The sequence below is a fragment of the Barbus barbus genome, assembly GCF_936440315.1.
Source record: "Barbus barbus genome assembly, chromosome: 5".
Lineage (NCBI taxonomy): Eukaryota > Metazoa > Chordata > Actinopteri > Cypriniformes > Cyprinidae > Barbus > Barbus barbus.
This window is the reverse complement of record NC_136733.1, coordinates 14,222,714-14,239,389: the sequence shown is the minus strand read 5'-3', so window position 1 is coordinate 14,239,389 and position 16,676 is coordinate 14,222,714. Positions and strand designations below refer to the sequence as shown.

At 35.1% G+C, this 16,676-nt stretch overlaps 1 protein-coding gene across 1 annotated transcript in view; it reads left to right on the top strand.

The window, feature by feature from the left end:
• Positions 1–1,826: 1,826 nt before the first annotated feature.
• LOC306869168 (alpha-mannosidase 2-like) overlaps positions 1,827–16,676 on the top strand; it is a 70,732-nt gene continuing 55,882 nt past the window's right edge. Inside the window, exons 1-3 of the mRNA XM_079415804.1 lie at positions 1,827–2,289; positions 3,917–4,174; positions 9,602–9,746. Of these exons, the coding sequence (XP_079271930.1) occupies positions 2,164–2,289; positions 3,917–4,174; positions 9,602–9,746 (529 nt within the window). The 5' untranslated portion in view covers positions 1,827–2,163. The remainder of the gene's footprint in view (positions 2,290–3,916; positions 4,175–9,601; positions 9,747–16,676) is intronic.

Genomic DNA, 16,676 nt, shown 5'->3' with positions numbered 1-16,676 from the left:
ATAGGGTGGAATAATGCAAGTTCAGGTTGGAATAGGTTGGATTCATTTTGTGAAACTGAAAAAGAATTGATTTCCAATTATGCATTTGCTAGGTGCTTCATAAAATATTAAGTGAATGTGTGTAGACCAGGGAATTATTAATTCTTCCATTCATTCATTCGTAAGTCAGCACTGCCAAACACACACAATATAAACCTAATAATTGGAGGAAACATACCGCACAAAAAATACTTTACGATTAATCAATTCTTTAATTAGCTAATAATTTATTAAGGCAAGACACTACAAGTAGGCTAAACAGCATTAAAAAAGATCACAGCACAGTCCATTAAGACCTTTTTTTTGTATTATAAGTTTTCTGAAATGTTATATTGAAATATACAAATGAGGCATATCTAATTAAATATGAACTAAATATTGCATAAATGTCCAGAACAGAAATCTAAACATTGGAAAAAGCAAGCATTTTGTTGACATTGAGTTAATGGTTTTTAAGGAGGGGATTTTGGATATCTTGCTTTATCTCTTCATAAATCATAAAATACCTTCAGACGGCCAGAAAAAAGATATTTTATATAAGATGTTATACAAATCAAGTGGATGTTATAGTCTATGAATAAACCATTCTGTACAAATGTTCAGAGTACAGAAAATAATAAAAAGGAATAGAAAGTTTGATGTAAGTACTACTGAAACGCAGATTTCTGGTTCAGTGCATTAGAAAAAAATCATTTATATTTATATTATATTCATCAAAGATATGTATTGTAATTGAAATTTACTAGTGCTGTCAAACTGTGTATATTTATTATGTTTATATGAATACACACACATGCATGTATGTATTTAAGAAAAATTTTATATTTGTATATTAAATATATTTATATATAATTTATAGAAATATATACATGTAAATGCATGTAAATATTTTCAAAATATATACTGTATGAATGTGTATTTATGTATACATAATAAATATACACAGTACACACACATATATTATGTAAACACAAACTTTTATTTTGGATGTGATTAATCACAATTAATCGTTTGACAGCACTAAAATTTACACAAGCAAACAGATCAAATGTAAGATAAATAAACTCTTAAATGTGTCATTTGGGTGTTTTCTTCCCACTAGTTTGAAAGACTACAAGTTGCAAAATAACTCAAAATCTCAAAATTGACCAGTGCCTGAAAAAAGGGCTTTGCTTGTAGTGTTTTGCATTAATTTATATAAAATATAGGCCTAACACAATAACACTGAACAAACATTACCATACATTCCATATTTTTACATTTCTATAGATATGTTACAGTGCAGGCTATTAATTATCAGTGTCTGTCAAATGTTTTGGGGGGTTATCTTAGATCTCTGGGACCCCAGAGATAAAGACAGTAAATTGACTCAAATGTATGGGCTCACCTGATTGTGTGTGTGTGTGTGTGAGAGTGATGTGTGTGTGTGTGTGTGTGTGTGTGTGAGTGACGTGTGCATGTTTATGTGGTTTATGAGGACACAAATTTGTATAATGACATGGGTATGACAGAGGTATTACAATATGAAGGTGGTTTATGAGGACACTGCCTATGTCCCGTAATTCAAAAGGCTTAAAAAACATACTAAATGGTGTTTTTTTGAAAATCTAAAAATGCACAAAGTCTCCTGTGAGGGCTAAGTTTAGGTATAGGGTTGGTGTAGGGCAATAGCACACACAGTTTGTTCAGTATAAAAACCATTACGCCTATGGAGAGTCCCCATAAACCACAAAAACCAACATGTGTGTGTGTGTGTGTTCACTCGTTAGGCGGCGCAACTCCACGCTCACTTCTCCTCTGTCTGTAGCCCAGTAAGCGCAGGAAGGGGGCAGGGTTGGCGCCTTTCCTTTGCCTGTTTGACCATCACAATTTGCTGAATCACACAAACTCTTCCGCATCGTCAAAACTTTGAATACAGATCGCAGTGGATTTGAGTCCGTGGATACACAGCACGACATTTCCCCGCCGTCAGCTAGAGAAGGTGTCCCCTTCCGCACAACTCTTCATGGCGAGAAGACCTTTCTTTTTCACTTCTGCCTTCTGTCACCTACAGGACCACCGCTCGCGAGCCACACGCTTTTAAAAGTTTGCCTTTCATGTGAATGTACAGGACTCATCTGAGAAATGAAGCTCAGCAGACAGTTCACAGTTTTTGGCAGTGCCATATTCTGTGTTGTGATATTTTCCTTGTACCTGATGTTGGATCACATCGATCATAGCAAAAACCCAAATGGAGAGAGAATTCAAAACGTAAGTAGCAGCTACTAGTATCTTACACTTATCAATAAATTGTGTTATATGAACAGTGTTGTCAGCAGATGTGTGTTTTCTCTGCTGGTCCGCGAACTTACAGGCTAATATTAACTTGATGCTGATGTGGTTGATAAAAGACAGTAGTTTCAATTGATAGTTTGCTTCCTTCCAAGTGACATTATGTTTTTAAAATAATACACAGACACAAAGATGGCTGTGAACTGTAAGTCATTTCCTGCTTCTCAAATACTTTCTCGTGTGTTTTTATTGAATAACTTATTGTGGTACTTTCTACGCAATTAAGAAAGCGAATTAAAAGAAATAGCCTATGGTGTTTAGCTTCGGACAGTGAACTGATCTCAAAGGTCTTCAGCGTTCATGGGTTGTGTTTGAAATCCCAGCGAACTGCCTGTATAGACAACACAGTGTGATCCCACTGAATTCGCTTTGCATTCAAATAGGCACAGACTCCAATAAATGCCCCTACCTATATAAACAATTTCCGTAATATTGTATTTCTATGGTTAAAATTAAGGTAGCCTATTATTACAAAAGGTGCAAAAATGTATCCTAAGCAATACCTTATATGAGCAACGATATTTCATGCACCTTAAGTACACAGAACAGTTGTTAAATTCGACTACATTGTTCGCGCTGTACGTTTGCTTTTTGCATGCATGCTTGCGAGGTCAGCTCAACAGAAAAAAATGTAGCTTTGGCATTATTTCAGTCTTTTTATTCCATCTCATTCTATTCAGACTGTAAGCTAATAAAATAACGCGAACAGCTTTGACACATCTCAACAGGCAGTTCACTCGGTTTTAAGACATAATGCTTGCTATGTTCCCGTACTTTTTCCACTTAATACTGTTAAAACGTGCGATTAAAAACAGATTAAAATACAATGTGATTACTCAAATGTGCTGTAAGTGATTTGTTTTCCAATACAGCTTTTGATGGTGTGGCCAGTTCACATAAACACATTAATCGAAAGGGAGTTTTTATTTTTTTCAAATGTATGATTTGTATATTGGAAAAGTGTCACATTTCTGATGTGTACAGAGGAGGCTGACAGCTGAGAACCAGTGATGTTTAGTGAATTAGGCTTAGCCTACCCTAAATTCAGTAACAAGTCCTACAGGATTTACATGTGTCTTACATACACTTTGTTCGTTTGAAATCCATTAGACTAAACCTAAGCATAAAACACTGGCAGCAGCAAATATGAATCTCTAAAGGAGTTTTACAAGGTTTAGCACTGATGTTCTTTGACATTGATGTACTATAATCTGCTGCGACAAATATTCAAACACCTCTTTTTAATGATATTTGAGAGCCACAGTGTTGAATGTTGTACATTTTAGTCTCTACCATTTTCATAGACACGGTGCTTCTGCCTGATCTGGAAAGGTTGCTGACCAGATGCTGCATTAAATTACTTTGGATGTTAATATAGGTTTTCTAAATCCATAAGTCTTGTAAACAAAGTCTGAGCTGTACTATATTCAGTTGCGCTTAGTTATGTAGTAATGCATTTAGTTATGTCATTGTCTGAATTTTGTGCTGAAGGAGTACGTGATTTTGTCCATTGTTAAGTGTTTCTCTGTATTTCTGTATTCTACAGGGTCAGATTGGTGTTCTCCAGGACAAAATAGACCACTTAGAAAGACTACTTGCAGAGAACAATGAGATAATTGCCAATATCAGGGACTCCGTAATTAACCTGAGGGAAACTGTGAAAGATGGGAAAATGTTTCCTGAAGGGAACATGAGTCAGGGGGACTTGGAATTGTTGCCTCCTGCTCCTGCGCTGCTCCCCATCCACTCAGAGGACTGCCAGTTTGCAGCACGGACCTACTCCAAGGCAGCGGATGGAGTACAGGTACAAAAAAAAGAAGATTAAATTGGACCAATTGATTGCCAGGGCTCAATGATAATATTTCTATTGCTTGTCCAGACAGCCCAGTGATACAGATTTCTACAGTACCTGCCCTGTCAGTATTTGATATAAAATTATATATATACACAGTGCTGCTGGAAAGTTTGTGAACCCTTTAGAATTTTCTATATTTCTGCATAAATATGTCCCAGACATAATCAGAAGTCCTGAAAGTAAACAAAGAGAACCCAATCAAACAAATGTGACAAAAATATTTTCTTTATTCAGGAAAATGATCCAATATTGCATATCTGTGAGTGCCAAAAGTATGCGAATCTCTTGGATTTAAAGGTGAAATTGGAGTCCATCTGTGCAGAGGGGATTTCAGTCAGTACAATGACTATCAAATGTCAGTATGTGACCTGTTTTATTCAAAGAACAGGGATCTATCAAAAAAGAGTTACAAAACCAACTCTAAAGGGTTTGGACTCCACAAATCCACAGTCAGACAGATTGTGTACAAATGGAGGAAATTCAAGATCACTGTTACCTTCCCGAGAAGTGGTCGACTAACAAAGATCACTCCAAAGCAGAACGTGTAATAGTCTGTAAGGTTGCAAAAGTTCCCAAGGTAACTTCTAAGCAACTAAAGGCCTTTCTCACATTGGCTATAATGTTAATGTTCATGATCCCACCATCAGGAGAACACTGAGCAACCAAGGTGTGCATGGCTGAGCAAGAAGAAAGCCACTGTTCTCCAAAAAGAAGGGGACTATTGGGGAAAGGTTTAATGAATGGATGAAACCAAAATCGAACTTATTGGTTTAAATGAGAAGCTGTTACGTTCAGAGAAAAGAGCACACTGCATTCAATCTTATCCCATCTGTGAAAAGGTAGTATCATGGCTTGGGCCTGTTTTGCTGTATCTTGGCCAGGGCCGCCTGCCGTCATTGATGGAACAATGAATTCTGAATTATACCAGCAAATTCTAAAGGAAAACATCAGGACATCTGTTTAAGAACAGAGTCTCAAAAGAACGTGTGTGGGTCATGCAGCAAGACAACAACCCCAAGCACACAAGCCAAACCAAAGAATGGTTAAAGAAGAACAAAGTTAATGTTTTGGAATGGCCGAGTCAAAGTCCAGACCTTAATCTAATTAAAATGTTGTGGAAGGACCTAAGCAAGCAGTTGATAGGAGGAAACCCACCAACATTACAGAGTTTAAGTGGTTCTGCACTAAGGAATGGGCTAAAACTCCTACATGTTATTGTGCAGGACTGATCAGCATTTACAAGAAACTTTACCTTCAATTACTGCAGCAAAAGGGGGTCACACCAGATAAAGAAAGCAAAGATTCACATACTTTTGCAACGCACGGATATGTAACACTGGATCATTTTTCTCAATAAATAAATGACAAAGATTATATTTTTCTCTCACTTGTTTGATTTGGTTCTCTTTGTCTACTTTCAGGACTTATATGAAAATCTGATGATGTTTTGGGTCATATTTATGCAGAAATATAGAAAATTCTAGAGGGTTGCTGGGCAACAATTGAATTTCTTAATTGCGATTAATCGCATGATTTTTTAGCGATTAATCGCATTATGTGCAAAATTCAATAATGAATTCAAAAGTAGTATATTGCGCACTTTTATTTTATTTTAAAAGTGAACAAAGTGTTTGTATAAAAGTGAACAAAAATATATGAACAAAAGTGCAATCACATTTGTTTGAAAACACTTTAAACAAATAAGGTGCTTTTTTACAGCAGTATTCCCTTTACATAGTAGCAGTGAAAATATTTCTCGTAATATCTTTAAATATAAAACCAAAGCTATTTGCCACTACAAAGGCATTAACGTTTTGTCTAGTTTGTTATAGAAAAACAAGTTATGCTCAGAGTCCAGAGCCTCGATCATAACATTATAACCGGCATCTTCCGACAAGAGACCTGCACTCAGGGACCCAACGCAACAGAGTGTGGTGCGGGACAACACTTGATGGCCGAGTGCGGGTGTTGGCGGGTAAAAATATTTTTGTGGGACTCCTGCGAAATAGAAATATCTAAACATAAAATATCTAAAATCATAAGTTGTTATTCATCTATTGCACAAAAGCAACAAGAACAACTAATATAACATAAAATTGATTAGCATGCGCAAGCATAGGCAGTTTCTATTTATACATGTGTTTGCAGCTTTGAGCAATGTAGTCAATCAATCACAGACATATCTGTTGATATCAGGAACACAATGGTCAATCAAAGGTGTTTAAGTTAGAGTCCACTCACCGCTTAAAAGTTATTGTACAGTGCTGAAAATTGCGTGCTTACGAATCCTCTCATTATAACACACGAAGTGTAGACATTATGGTAGTTTCAGTCCTAGGCCCACCTCAAATGCTCTCATTGGTTGAGACGCGTGATGACGCCTATACCAAGCCAGCACTACTGATCAACATCCCACCCCTCCTGTGACCCATGGTTTGTCTGGATGTTTATTCAGAGCCAGTGAGCAACGGCCTTTCAAAATAATAATAATAATAATAATAATGAATTAATGCGTCATCAAATAATTTTCGGCATTAATTAATTAATTAATGCGTTAATACCATAAAAATGTGTTAACTTGCCCAGCCCTAATATATATGCGTGTGTTTGTTTGTGTGTGTTAAATATTTTAGAAATAATTTAATTTAAATACAACAATAATAATAATAATATATAATAATTTAAATATAATAATAGATATATACACAATATATATTATTAGACTAATTCAAATGCTGAATAAATTCTAAAATATATAATATAAAAACCCTAATTGCAATAATATTTCACAATATTACTGTTTACTGTATTTGTTTATCAAATAAATGCAGCTTTGATGAGCATTAGCGACTTTAAAAAAAAAATTTAAAAAAATAAAAATGATACCGCATACTTTTAGCTATGGTAGTATATATAGTTTATATTTATACTTTTATAAAAGTTTTCTTTATAAAAAAGTTACAAACATGTATAAGAATTTTTTTTTAATTAATTTTTTTAGCAACAAATAGCAGTCTGTTTATAACATTTGCATGGATCAGCTGTGATAGAACACAGTGCAATTAATTAATGGTGCAAATCCATTCCATTGATATCCATTCTTCCTCCAAACTAAAACCTCAGTATCATCATATTTTTGTAAGACGTACACAAGTAAACCACACTAGCATACTGGTCGGCTATATGATAAAGGCAGACTTTAACTGAAGGGTTAAGCTATGTTATCAGGATGTTCACAGCTGTATCATGTATTTTGTATGTTGTGATACTGTAACGAATCAGGAAGACATTTATCATTCCATAAGCATTTGGTTGGCATGACAGAGAAAGTAAGAGATAAATAATTCATACAGTCACCTTGAAACTATGTTTTGCTATTTTATAATGCACAATATACTTTTTTTTTTGCCCTGAACAATTGTACTGTACACAAGGATAGATCAATGCCAGTTTTCTGGAGACCCACTGGCTGTTCTGTGGAGGTTGAGAAATATCACAATGCCTGAATTGTCACACTAGCAGACTATTTGCATGTGCGTTTGTCCATGGCTTGCCTTTTTCCTTAGCCCTTTTCCACCTTTATTTATTTCACATGGGGACGTGATGTGATATCAGCATTTACAGGTGCAAGTCTATGATATTTATTACTATCCAACCTGGAAATATTGGTGTTTTTCCACCCGTCACTTGAGAAAAAAATCCCTGAATTACCTCCTGTTTTTTGACAAACACCAGGGTAGTGTTGTGTTTGTCAATATTTCAATTTAATTCCTGTCCAAATAAATAAATAAACATCTTCGAGTTTACATGCAGGAATTGCTTAAGAGAATATAATTTTTTGTTTGTTTGTTTGTTTCAGAAAAACGACAGCTGAAATTAGCTGGAACCACATGTTTTAGGAGTGCTTACTTACAATTAAAGCCAATACAAATAAAATAGTTTCTGTCCTCTTTTTATTTAAAGTCCATATAAAGAGAATTCTGAGAATTGTTTCTAAACACATTACAAAAGTTAGAAATGTATTGCTGAAACACATTACAAAGACTCTGAACTATGTAGTACTGAATTGTGGAGTTAAACAGTTTTTCACTTTTTGGGTGGGGCTAAAACGGTGGCCCCGCCCCTAACACTATAATAACCGTTGAGAGGTCAAGTTCTTTGTTTGTCCTTTTTGAATGTCTGTGATGTTACAGTGGGGCAAATAAGTATTTGATACACTGACGATTTTTCAAGTTTTCCCACTTACAAAGAATGGAGAGATCTGTAATTTTCAGTACACCTCAACTGTGAGAGACAGAATATAAAAAAAAATCCAGAAAATCACATTGTGTGATTTTTGAATAATTAATTTCCATTTTATTGCATGAAATAAGTATTTGATCACCTACCAACCAGCAAGAATTCTGGCTCTCACAGACCTGTTAGTTTGTCTTTAAGAAGCCCTCCTATCCTCCACTCATTACCTGTATTAATTGCACCTGTTTGAACTCGTTACCTGTATAAAAGACACCTGTTCACACACTCAATCAATCGGCAGTGAATCCAATACTTATATGCCCCACTGTAGATATACAGATTCTAGGCAGGGACGGTTCTAGGGTGAATGGATACCCGGGTCTTAGTCCAGAGACATCAATATGTGGCAGAATACATACCATTTAAAAACATGTAGCGTTCATAATTCACAGCTAGAAACGCGAGCTGTACCGCTTTCTCTTCTTTCAAAGCGCACCGGAGCTCGCGCTCTCTTGGTGTTTGCCGTTGCTAAGCAACCATGAGCCGCGCTCGCCTTGACGACGAGAAGGTTTCAGCTCACTGCAGCTCACACGTATGGCTGTATCAATCCAATTAATCTACTAGAGATAGTATCAGTAGCATCCATTCAGGTTGCAGCGGTATTTGACAGTTGAGAGAGACAGCCGCTTTCAAGCGAGTGGGCGTGGTTTCAGCGGACACGCCCCCAGTGTTCTTATTTTTCAAAGATTTTGAACTTATTTTAGTTACTTGGCGGGGTTTTTATCATTCAAATTTGGCTGGGTGGTTAATAACAAATTTTTCTGTTGTGTTACAAACTCAAATATCACTTTACACGGACTTTAATTGATTTTTGAATGAGTTTTATTACAGAGAAGCCACGAGGATGCTTTTGTTATCATTAAACTAATTGTCAGTGAATTTTCATCAAGACTTCCTCCTGCCCAGCCTTTAAGTAACTCCACAAATTGATTTTCACTTTCATAACGAATAGATATTGATGTACACGTAGTATTATGAACTGACTGATTATCACTTAGCCTTAGTCAAAGATCAAGGAATTGAATGGAAGTATGTCTGTTATAGTCCAGTAAAATGATGTTCTTTCCTCCTTTCTTCCAGATGCTGGATGTTTATGATTTAATCAGCTTCGATAACCCTGATGGTGGAGTATGGAAACAAGGCTTTGATATCTCTTATCAGGACAATGAATGGGACAATGAGCCACTCCAAGTCTTTGTTGTGCCTCATTCACATAATGACCCTGGTGAGTGTTAATGTTTGTTGGCCATTGTCTTGTGTTTGTAGTCAGTGAGAATCTTTGTTTATCAAGTAAACGGACATGTTTATTTGATGCATGTACATGATGAATTTTACAAACATTTATGATTAATGGCTGAAATTTGATCACTTGCAGACCTAGATTAAATCCAGGGATGTATGTGAGTAATTGACTAGTGCAGTATTCGTGCACAAATTAGTCAGCTAGTAAACACACAGTTTGAGGCAACTACTGCTGGAGGCAACAATGAAATATAATCTCTCAATGAATATTCACCTAAATCTCACCACTCAAAAAAATAGATCCACAACATTGTTAATTAACATTTGAGTAATTCGCTCTATTTATCTAGATATGTGTGTTTCTAGAAAGTAAAGCTAACATTAAATTGTTAAATACAACACAAACTCACAGTTCATAACTACAAACCGCCAACATAAAAGTTTGTACAGTATGCAAGTTTTGTTGTGTAACACCTTATTTGACAAAACAACAAAATGTTTTGTTGTAAATGTAATTATAATTTGATTACATTGTTAAATACAATGTGATTTTAACTGTTTAAGCTTCATGAATTAATTTCATTAGGCACCAGTTGGATGATGAATTTATATTAAATCATAAAACACAGAACCCAACAACATATATTATCAAGGTCTAACAAATGTGGAATGCATTTCCTTTCCCAATATTGGTATGAAATCAATACCATGATGAATATTTATATCAAATGATACAGAAAAAAATGTGATAGCATTTTTGGCCATTTTGCCCAGCCCGAGTGGTACTCAGGATGTGAGATGGTGTGTGCTTTCAGACGCAGACACATGTTGATTATTATTAGTGTATTCAGTTTCTGTGAGAGTTATGCAAATAAAACGATACAGTTTTTTGAATGGTTTAAAAACAGAAATGGGACTCTTGAATTTTTGTTAAAGCACTTACATAAATTATTTATTACAACCTTTTTATAGTTTGAGCTATAGACTAAAAAACAGTCTATGTTTGAGTCTGAATAAATAAACCTTTTTGAAGTTGGAATATTTTTGCAGGTGAATGAACGTCTGTTGTTTACTGACAAAATTCTTATGGGAGGAATTTGTTCTGTGCAACTGATTTACATTTGGAAGGAAGTTCTTTCTCAATCAGTCTTTAAAACTCAAGAAAAATTGGTTTATTAGTACATGTATTACTGATTATATCTTGTAATTGTAGGATCTTGTTTTTACATCTATATTTCTTTTATTTTACGATTAACATCTTTTTAATTACAAGAGAGTAAATCCTCTTACGTTTTATGCTTTGTCTTTGATTTACACTCTGAATTAAGATCTGTCTGTGATCTGATCACAACTAGCTAGACGAGACACATCGCTATTTACACCTGGTAGTCTTTCAGCTCTTAAAGGGGACATCGGATGCCAATTTTACACAAGTTGATGTGATTCTTTAGGGTCTTAATGAAACGTTTATAACATACTTTGGTTAAAATTTTTCAATGGTAGTGTAAAACAACACCCTTTTTACCCTGTCAAAATCAGCTCTGTTTTCAGCACGTTGTTATAGTCAATGTTGCTTTAAATCCTAGTGAGCTCTGCTGACTCCGCCCCTCTCTTCTGTGGAGTGACGAGCAGACCATAGATATGTGTAGATTCCCTATTCGACCGCTCCAGATACATTGACGCATCAGGCATCTCACATTCACCATAATAATCAATGAATATTCAAAGATAAACAAGCGTATAACTTGCTGTTGTAGAAGCATACAGTCAATGCGCTCAAAGATTTGCAGACCGTTCCAAGAATGGCGGATGGCTTACGTATCACGGCCCATAGAAACAGTCCATAATGAGGCATCTGGGTAAATATATATATCAATGGAGCATACTAAAATTCAGCCGCGAAACTGGCTAACTAGCACATTATTAGGAAAGGTGAAAGATTCATAAAAACCCTTATACTCACTTCTTCTGTAGATAAAGCTGGATCACTAATGATTCGGGCGAACGTAGATGCATTTATGTAGATCGGGGATCAGCGCATTCAAAATGAAAGTAACGTTAATCCTCTGCGGCTCAGATGTTGGGAGTAAATGACGACTGCTATGTTCATTATTACATCCAACAACTAATCATTTCAATCGCTTAATCTGAGACATTTTGTCTTCCCCTGTACCGGAGGCGGACAGCTCACCGCTCACTCAGGGCGGGTCTAAGGTAAGACGGCCTCATCAATCAACTGGGATTGTGGATCGTGGGAGCGGTCTGTACAGAACTACGTCATTCTGACAGGAATCTCAGAACAGCCTGATTTGAGAAATGGAATTTTAAAATAGGGATTTTTAAAAAAAAAGCACTGGGCGGATTTTTATCATTATAGGATGGATGTGTACACACACTTCCAACACACATTTATGTTCAAACAACTTAAAAAATGGATTTTTCATCCGATGACCCCTTTAAATCTCTTTTGACCATTTGAATGAGATTTTGAGTGAAGGGTCTCTGGTTTCATGACTATATACATCACTCACGATTACCAATAAATACGGTTGCAAAGGGGTGGAAAATTTCCGGAAACTTTCCAAAAATTCTGCGATGTTTCCGAAATTTACTGGACATTTTCCACCTTTTTGCAACCCTACCAATAAACTGTTACTGTGTGTTGATATTGCATAACATTCCACATGTCCTTTCCTTTCCTCCAAAAAGAAAGCACAGAAATAATCATGTGGCCACTTTCACTTCTGACTATCTCCTTAGTTGGTTTTGGTGTTAGGAAACATTTTGCACCCTGTTTGACCACTTCTGGTTGGATCACCAGAGAGCGATATTAATACCAGGTGTAAACGGGGTCATGGTTACATCAGGTCCTTTTCTGGTATCCTTGTGCTTATTGTGAGAAAGTAGCCATGACAACGAAGTTCAAAGATACAATATAATTTTACACACAAATGGTCTAATATTTACATGGTTATACTTTAAGGATTGTCTGTAATTTGTCCATTATAAAGTGCCGACCTAAAACTGTGAGTTTTAGCTTAAAAATAGTTAGGGATAGTAGAGATTATTTCCTGTGGTGATGTACAAGTGCTGTTGATAGCTGAACTTGTATTGAACTCTGAATATTTCTTTAAATCACCTAACTGAATAGACTTGCCATTTTGTGTTTTTTTATTTTTTATTCCAAGGTATTTCAATATCTGTGATAGATGAGAATTGATGTACCTTTCCACAGTCATCTCACTCAGGGCAAAAGAGCTAATAATAAAACAGCATTCTACAAAACCAGGAAGTTTATTACTTGGCCCTTTCCGTATGAATTAACCAAGTGTGCACTTCATATTTTACATTACATTGGAGAAAGGACAAAAATAATATTATTGTCAGATACACAGCAGTTAGTATTTAACGCGCCAAAAAAAGTTTAATATAACAGATCTGATACCTGATGTTCTCTTACTTTGATGGTAGGATTTAGTTTTTACATCTAGATTTATCTCCTTTTAATCTATGATTAATGTTTTTTTTATTATAAATAAATCTGAAGTCATATCTATGCTGTCTGCGTTTACAAGGTCAGTCCTGTGTTTCATCAGGAAAGATGTGCCTCTATGATAAACATTTTGTCCATTTGTAATTCCAATTTTTAAAATAAATATCTGGTTGGTTTATCTATACTCAAAAGGAAAAGGTTGATGACTTAAATTGTCATAATGTTTGTTTATTATTTCTTAAATTAGCAGTGAAGCTGAAATTTTGTGTAAAATATTAACATTGAAAGCAAGCCATGCAGGAAGCCATTTTGTAATTTTGTTACAGGGAAATTATATAACAAAGAGAACCCCATGGCAGATTTACTTGATCCCAATCACATGTGATTTTTAGCAGGTTTTTACATAAGTTGTTTGTGTTCAGCTTGATGCAGCACAAAAACAAAACAAACAAAATAGGGGCTCACAAGACTCTTTAAGCTTGAAACGCTGTGTTAAAAATGCAATACACATGGCACAAGATGCTAAAAACCTATGCTAAACTAAATACTTATAATATTACTTAAACAAAAACTTTTATAAATAAAGGCTATACAATTCAAATTATGCTCAAGTGTGACTAGACTGTTGATGGGTAACTAGTGTTCCAACATGAACCCATTTCAGTTATTTTAAGCAAACGTTACCAGGTGAATTAACATGCACTGTTCTCACACACACAGCTCAACCGACTCGCTAGCTCGTTTGTTGTTTGACTTCATCATTTGTGTGTGTGGTAACTTGACTGTTTTTGTCCTTGATGTCCTGTTTTTGTTCTGTGTCAACATTTCTTTCACTTGTCACTTTTGTTTTGTTGTTTTTGTCAAAATGTTGATTTAAAAAGAAAACGAAAAGTGCGCATGAACAGACCTACAGTTAATTCATAATTAACTTTGAATTCACATTTATCATATAATGTAATTTACTGTGTTTATTAGTGATTAGTTAGCGAGCAGCAAGTTAGTCCCTCGACTGGCTTTTAGTTGGAAAAATGGTTCTTGGAAGGTCATGATGTTGTTTTTTCCTGTTAAATGTCATAATGTGATGTTTTATGGTAAACGATGTATAGCAACTGTCAGTTATGTTCTGTTGCTTATGTTGTCACCTTAAACTTTTTCTGATGTTAGAATACTCCCGTGCCAGTTTAATGTGTTTAGACAGCTGCCAGTACATGTTTATACTTATTAGGATTAGTTTTCTGAATGTTTGAGTTGCAATTATTAGTATATGCAAACTGACTTCTAAATTTGAGAAACAATAAGGTGACACCAGGTAATACTACTATAAAAATGTATCTTACAGTAGTTATACTATATATTGTGTCTATAGATTTACACAGTATAATTTTACATTTATACCAGCGGCGATATACTATACCAATCATCACCCCTTGTCATGTATGCCAAGCATAACACAGTTCTTCCTGCTTCCTGTAAAACCATTGTATTTTTTTTCTACTAAAAGGCTGTACTATGGTACTGGAATTGTATTATGTGATAATGCTAGTTTAATTTGATTTAAAAAATTTTATAGGTTTTTGGTAACAGAAGAGAAATTTACAGAAAAAGAAAAATATGTAACAAAAATAACAATAAAAGTTGCCATACATTATGTATATTCGATCAGTCAGCTCAGCAGTACATTAAATCATTATAAACTCATGCAAGCTTTAAAACAGATTAATCTATTCCGCTTTCTTCATTTGTTCTCAAATATTTGTTTTTGCAGTCATAGTACAAATTAGTGGTGGACCGATATATCGCCACGGCTGATATATCGGCCGGTATTTGACATTTTTCAAATATCGGCATCGGCTGATAAGTTTATCTGTTTGGCCGATGTGTTTGAGGCGGGACCTTTATTTTGACGACGCTGCTGAGCAGTGCACAGCACTCACATTCTCTCTCTTGTTCGCTGTCGTCGTTAACAGTTCTGTCTAATACAGATATAAGTCTGTCTAATATTCAAATAGAACGGTTAAACAAAGGAATTAATGTATACAAAAAGTATTATAACGATTGCTTTTATATTATTAGTAATAGAAAGGCAAGCATTATAATACTTTCTCGTTTGCCGTCAACATTCAGCAAATATGCATTTATATCATGTAAGCAAATCTTTGAATGACTAATGAACACAAGGACTAATGAATTTAATTTCACAAACCTTGCAAACTTAGTCGAATCCAGCTGTGAGATCTTGTGAAATGTGCATTTTTATCCAGCATGATCACGTGTTCTCTGTGTGACGGTCGGTTTGTGTGAATTAAATGCTTTAAACTTTAAACTCGTGATTTCAAATTATGCTGCGCTTTATGCATTTGCCCACTGTCATATTCATGTCATTTTCACTGTCTGCTGTATGGAAACAGCTTTATTTGAAATTTACCAATGCACACAAACTTCCCAGAATACTGAGTGCTCTGTTGGTTACAGTGTTTACTTCCTTTTTAATTATACGTTTATTAAATATTTATTTATTTGTGAAAAATGTGTTATCATCTAAAGTATGTTTATTTTACACACTTATTTTTTAATCCGTTGTCAAATGATTTCAAATTTCTTAAATATTATTTAAAAAAAATAAAATAACATATCGGCTTTATATCGGCTATCGGCACCTGCTTTCCAGTATATCGGCATCGGCTGAATTGCAACTTAATCGCACATTTTTATTTGTTCTAAATGTACCTTAAATTAACACTTTTCAAGTTTTTAATACTCTAATCAACACGGGCATGGACAAATATGGATGCTTTATGCAAATGTATGTTTATTATAATTGAAACCATAGTCAACATAGAGCATGGAGACTAGACATGTTTCAAAGGTCATAGATGTTTTTCAAAGAACTTGTTCATGTCTATTAGACACATGAATAAAATAAATTCCAGGTTCCCATTACTTCTCTGTCATTGCACTGAGCAACTTGCATGCAACTTGGCCTGTTTACATTTTTTCAGGACAGGGCAGCTCACTTCTTCTGAACATGCAAAATGTACATTTATTATTTATTATTAGATTTGTTTGCCTCTCTGTGCCCACATACTGTATTTTGATGCAGCTAAATTCTCACTAAAACTGTTTTCATTGTTATATTTTACTGTTTCTGTTGTCAGACAACGGAATGAATACGCGCGGCAGTTCCAGCGAGTCTCAGGCACTAAATAAGGTTTGGGCAAACTAAAGATTTGTCGCTAGGAGCTTTTTTGAAGGGGGGGGGGGTCGCTAAAGGGGTCTGCAAACAGAAAATGCGTGCTGCTGAATAATTGTGATTGCATTAGTACAACATAAACATGCTGATACCATAATGCTTTTTTGTTTCACACCCCTTTAAAGGTGTAATATACTACTACCTTCTTGCATTGAGCACAAAATTCTGTT